Source organism: Camelina sativa, chromosome 19 (genome assembly GCF_000633955.1).
Source record: "Camelina sativa cultivar DH55 chromosome 19, Cs, whole genome shotgun sequence".
Taxonomy (NCBI): Eukaryota; Viridiplantae; Streptophyta; class Magnoliopsida; order Brassicales; family Brassicaceae; genus Camelina; species Camelina sativa.
The window spans coordinates 8106801-8112301 of NC_025703.1; the positions used below are offsets into that span (position 1 = coordinate 8106801).

General features: G+C 36.5%; 2 protein-coding genes across 2 annotated transcripts; one reads left to right on the forward strand and one right to left on the reverse strand.

The window, feature by feature from the left end:
* On the reverse strand, window positions 536-3567 carry LOC104765497 (alanine--tRNA ligase). The gene is made up of 9 exons (XM_010489216.2): window positions 3349-3567; window positions 3110-3256; window positions 2908-3020; window positions 2473-2565; window positions 2266-2368; window positions 2107-2181; window positions 1451-1546; window positions 1217-1329; window positions 536-828 (listed from the first exon to the last, which is right to left on the reverse strand). The coding sequence occupies exons 1-8, from the start codon at window positions 3430-3432 to the stop codon at window positions 1270-1272; spliced, it is 771 nt and encodes a 256-aa protein (XP_010487518.1). The 5' UTR covers window positions 3433-3567; the 3' UTR covers window positions 536-828; window positions 1217-1269.
* LOC104765498 (rapid alkalinization factor 23-like) lies at window positions 4742-5461 on the forward strand. The gene has a single exon (XM_010489217.2). The coding sequence runs from the start codon at window positions 4815-4817 to the stop codon at window positions 5202-5204; it is 390 nt and encodes a 129-aa protein (XP_010487519.1). The 5' UTR covers window positions 4742-4814; the 3' UTR covers window positions 5205-5461.

Genomic DNA, 5501 nt, shown 5'->3' on the forward strand with positions numbered 1-5501 from the left:
GGGGGGGGGTACTAGGCTACTAGATGTGGGCGTAGCGTACTATATCATACATAGTAGCCGCGAACGGAGACGTAGAGGAAGTAATCAATTAGAGACTTGAGAGTATTTAATAAGTTAAGCGGTAAGCAAAAAATCGAGAATGTTTACGAGTTAGGTCGCATGACGTAGAAAAGGGGAACAGATCTAACATTTTCAGCACCTCTGACTTGATCCAAAGTTGTTAAACCCTATCAAGAAGCAACACAGAAAACTATTCAAATTTTTATACTAGTATATAGTACTAGTATATATTTTTATCTACCCTATGTCGTCACCTCGAACAATCAGTTTCGATTTTTTACATATTTTCTCAAAGTCACACAAACCGCAGACAAGTACAGTCTTAACCGATGAACGCACGTCAAAACTCACTCAAAAAACTCACCGATTGTTTCGGTTTGGTAAAACCAAAATTACTGTTTCCAAACCCTTGATCGCATCCCATCCAGGCACTAATTTTGCCTACCTAAGATAAATAGTAAAATACGAAACAAGCAAACCAAATCGATGCACGAACAATATTATAAAAATCTCGGATTAAATGTCCAGTATGATTCTACAATACCAAGAGTCAATATAGTAATACTAATTAAGAGGCGGAGTGGGGAGATCATATCATATCACATCAATATCATATCATATACGACTTATCAATGATAGGGAGAGTCGTTTAATAGATTTGATAAATTACACACAAAAATACTGATTTGTGGCTGTTGAACCACAGGAGAGGCTGCTTGCTGTTGAAGCCAACTGATGAAAATAGTTGTCGTCACTATAATTCCCCTCCTGAAAATGACATTTGATGATAAATCCATTTAGCTTACGTACCCCATTTTTCCGCATATTACAATGAATACGATAGATCTCGCTGTTTGTCTTTATCTACAGCGATTTTTCCAACAATACATTAGCTGTTGTAATATGTGCATCTAGTCAGTGCAAGCTCGCCTAAGTCTCTTAAACCACATAACCTGGGATTTTTTTTCCTTTGCTAATATCTTATCGTCTATCGAGACAATACCTAGGCTTGTTCAGTGACTAACAGTAAAAACAAACCTTAACTGTTTGTTTTAGATACGGTTTAAGGCTAAGAACTAAACTAATGGGATGGGACTGCTTATATTTATCGTTGATGAAATCACAGTATCAACAAGAAGTGGATGCTGAGGATTACCTTGACTTATTGTATACATATTAGTCTGGAAGCTGGAACCAATAAGTGAAGTATCAAGATGCAATGGTGTAGAAAACTTTCGTCATTCCTTTCTTTGTTCTCAGCTGTGTGATCTTAAGCAAAAAAACGGGGAAACACTCAGAATCATGTACTTTTGGGAAACACAAGGCAAAAGAAGGAAACCACAAATATCTACTTCAGATTGGTACAGTATATTCAATATTGGATGTGTACCTTCATGCTTATGATATCGGATATATCCGAGACATGTGTCCCACCACACGGACACCCGGGGTTGTCACCTAATTTTATGATCCGAGGAGTGCTTCCCTGCAAGGTAAAGCAAATACAGAAGTTTGAGTTTGATATATTTCTCTAGAGTGAAATACCTCGACCTCGAGGCATTCTATCGTGGAATCTCTCTCAGAGTGTCATTTGATATCTATTTTGCATTGCTTAGCTGACTAGCTTACTCTAGCTGGGTATTTATTAACCTTCAATGCAATATAGTTACTACCTTAGGTGCTCCCTTTCACTAACATATATACCAAAAGATGATAAACAACATAGAAAGAGCAGGAATTGATACAGAAAATGGTCTATCTATCCATGACAAACATTTCTTTTACAGAGCCAAATAATTGTATATCACTTTAAGAAAAATTAAATTAAAAGGCAGTGCCTATATATGACATAACTGCAAAATTTTGATATAACTAAAGATAAACATTGCTGCTCCTATTAGAACTCGTGTCATTGAAGGATATGTCTAGGATGAAAACATAAGTCTGTAAGCTGGATGTCCGAGGTTTATTATTAAGTCTGTAAGCTGGACGCCCGAGGTTTATTAGCAATGGAAGATAAGGAAAGAGATCTATATTGGCATATACCTTAGGAATATAATCAGGAAGATTGCCACTACAGAGCACAGATGCCTCTTCATAGGGCAATAGAGCAGCATAAACCTTATACAGGGCAAAGAATCATAATTAAGAATCGTAACACAATATCAAAAAAATCCAACTATGAAAAAGACTCTGAGGACTAACCTTTCCTCCTTTGGTTATCAGTTCGTTAGCTTCTGCCTCCAACTCTCTCTGCTTCACCTGTAATTCATTCTGTGGAACGCTTCCTTTGTATTCCACAAATGGACTGATAACATTGTAGTTGTTAGATCACAGTTCTTATGTATCACTAATTTTAACGAAAGTGGCAAAGAGGAAAGCAGATGAAAAATCCTTTAATGAGATCCTTACCCGTCTGGAAAATGGTACCCTTTTCCAGGCTCCAAATATCCTAACCCAACTTTCTGCATACACATATCTAGCAAGTGTCCAGCTGAGTGCAACCTGATCATGAACAATTATTAACCCTAATATAAAGTCCAGGCACAAACAAGAATAAAAAAAGCAAGACCTAATAAACCTGCACAACTATAATCTATATTTCAGAAATTTTGCTCCTATCATGTCATCATGCATACCAATTAGAACAGTCTAACATTTCCACAAGCAGATTACACGAAACTGCATCAGTTGTGATTCACATCTTCTATCTAGTGATAACGTAATACAAATGTCTCCAGAATTTGCCATGCCAGAAACTACGACCAAATCATTAAACTATTCATCTTCCTGTAGAACTACACTAAGCTAAACTTTTCTAATCAAATTCAATCAACATTAACTTGCCTGGAATTGAGTTTGCGCCTTGATTCATCAACAAACAAATGAACTTCTCTCCCTTTCTCAATATCCATTCCACTCTCATGATTCGAACCTTCGAAAACTCCGTAATGGAGAACCTAACACAATTTTCAAAAGGGAATACACAAACAAACATCATAAACACAAAATTACGAAAAAAAGAGACAGGATAGAGATTCAATATTACAATTCCGTCTTTCGATCGAACATCCTGAACGGAAAACTTGAAATCCAAATCGGAGAATTCGACAAAACCGGTGTCCGACGGCTGGCCGCCACCTTGCGGATGAAACACCGTCGAATCGAATATCAGAGCTGTGCGTCCATCCTCCGCCTGAAATCATATAGGATCACATAGAAAACTATTTAAAGGATTCAGCATTGAAGTCGAAGTCGAAGAGCTCGAAAGAATGGTTACTATCGGACCTTGTATAAGGAGAGGAATCTGGACTGAGATTGGAGATTGAACATGTCTACATGATAATCAAGCTTCGTCGGAGGAAAGTTCATGGTGGATTCCGTCGGCTTCGTCACGGTGGTGCACGAGCGAGAGTGACACTGGGACAAAAAGTCTATTGAAGAAACCTCTCGACGAATTTGGTCAACAGTCAACGAAGAAAAGTAGAAAAGAAAAGGTTAATAATAATAACACAATTGAGTACCAAACTATTCAAACTTTTACAATTCATTGCGTGTATTTGTCAAAATGGTTTTAAAAGCCGCATTTTCCAGATATTTATTGTTGGGCCTTTATTATTTGGGCCTTTTAGATTACTGTTGTGTTTTGTGATAGTATTATATTTTCTTGTTTACGTTTTAGATAATTATTTGTTGTTGTTTTCGTTGCAAAAATTTCAGTAGATTTAATATCTTTTAACGAGAACAACATTTTTTGTGTAAATAGTAATACATACATAACATTGATATAGTCTTTTGAAGAGTGATTCAAATTCATACTCCAAATGTATGTATGTGTTACATCTGTGTATGGAAAACGCGTAGATTGGTGTGAACGTAAAGTTTTGTAGTGTGACACATAAAAAACCTTACGATTATTATTATGTACCACTACTTAACAAATCCACGAAAATTATTCAAGTCCCGGTGGGGGATGGGTCCAATCCAATGCTTGAAAACTATTTTCTCATTTCATAAAAATTTGCTTTGTGGCGGCGTGTCGCTGCGCCTGATATCGTTTTAATAATGTCACATTTTTTTTTCTTTTAAATATAATAACAAAGGTTAAACTGTCCATTTTTTGATGAAGTTACAAATCACAAATACGAGCAATACATAAGAGATGTACATTAAACTCCCTTCATTAATATGTTGGCATTTTAAATAGGTAAACTTTTATGAAATTATCTATCAAAGCATGGAAGGAGAGACCACTCATAAACTTGTACAAAATTAAAAGTAAATGCGTTCTGTATTTATTCTTATCTACCTTCGTACTATTTTTTTTTTTTTTACATAACTCCATTTATTGAACAGAAACACACAAAACTATCCAGACTAAAATAAGAGATCAAGTAATTTAAAAGTTTGGTTGGTTGATATATAAAAAAGAAAAAGAAAAAATGAACGAAGAAGATGATATAATTAGTGGAAGTCGCCATCAGACACTTCACACTTAAACGCATTAAACATCCTTAGATCTGAAGCTAACAAAAGCCAATCCCCACTTGTAAAAAGCTATCTTATTTACGACACCTCCTTATAAGTCAAAGTGGTATTATTCGTAATTACTTCCATCTTTCAGTGGCATTTCATTAAGCTTCTTCTTCTTCTCTTTTAAAACCTTTTTATCTCTTTCTCTCTTTCTTCAAAGTTCGTCGTGCACAGAGAGGAGAGAGAGATAATAAAGCTACAAAAATTTAAAAAAAAAAGAAATGAGAGGACTCTCCATAACCACGGCGGCGATTCTCGCGATTCTGGTCATCCTCACCGCTCAGTACTGGTCCGTTGCGGTGTCTTCTCAGTCCGTAGAATTCCTCTCTCCGATCGAGACAGAGTGCCGTGGTACTATAGCAGAGTGCTCTGTTTCCGCCGCCATCGGAGACGAAGACGGAGATCTATTCTACGGCGGAGCGGAGTTCGAGATGGACTCGGAGATCAACCGGCGTATGTTAGCGGCGAGGAGGTACATAAGCTACGGTGCGCTTAGGAGAAACACTGTTCCCTGCTCACGACGCGGCGCGTCTTACTACAATTGCAGACGTGGAGCTCAGGCCAACCCTTACTCTCGCGGCTGCAGCGCCATCACTCGCTGCCGGCGCTGAATCTTTGTAACTCTCTCTTTAAATCTTTCTTTTTCCTAAAAAAAATCTTTTTTCTTTTTTTCTGATATATAATTTTCAGAAATTTCTACGTTTTTTTTTGCCGGTTTAATATTTCTAAGTTGCATTAGATTTCGTTACACATATATTGTAAATGTTTCTGAGAATTTATCTCTGTTTATTGATGTAAGTTTGTTATATAAAACCACAAAAACAAAAATAAAAATATTATGGAATAAATACATTATTAATTTATAGTATCATGAATGATAAAAGGAATATTGATAGCCAGGTAATTCG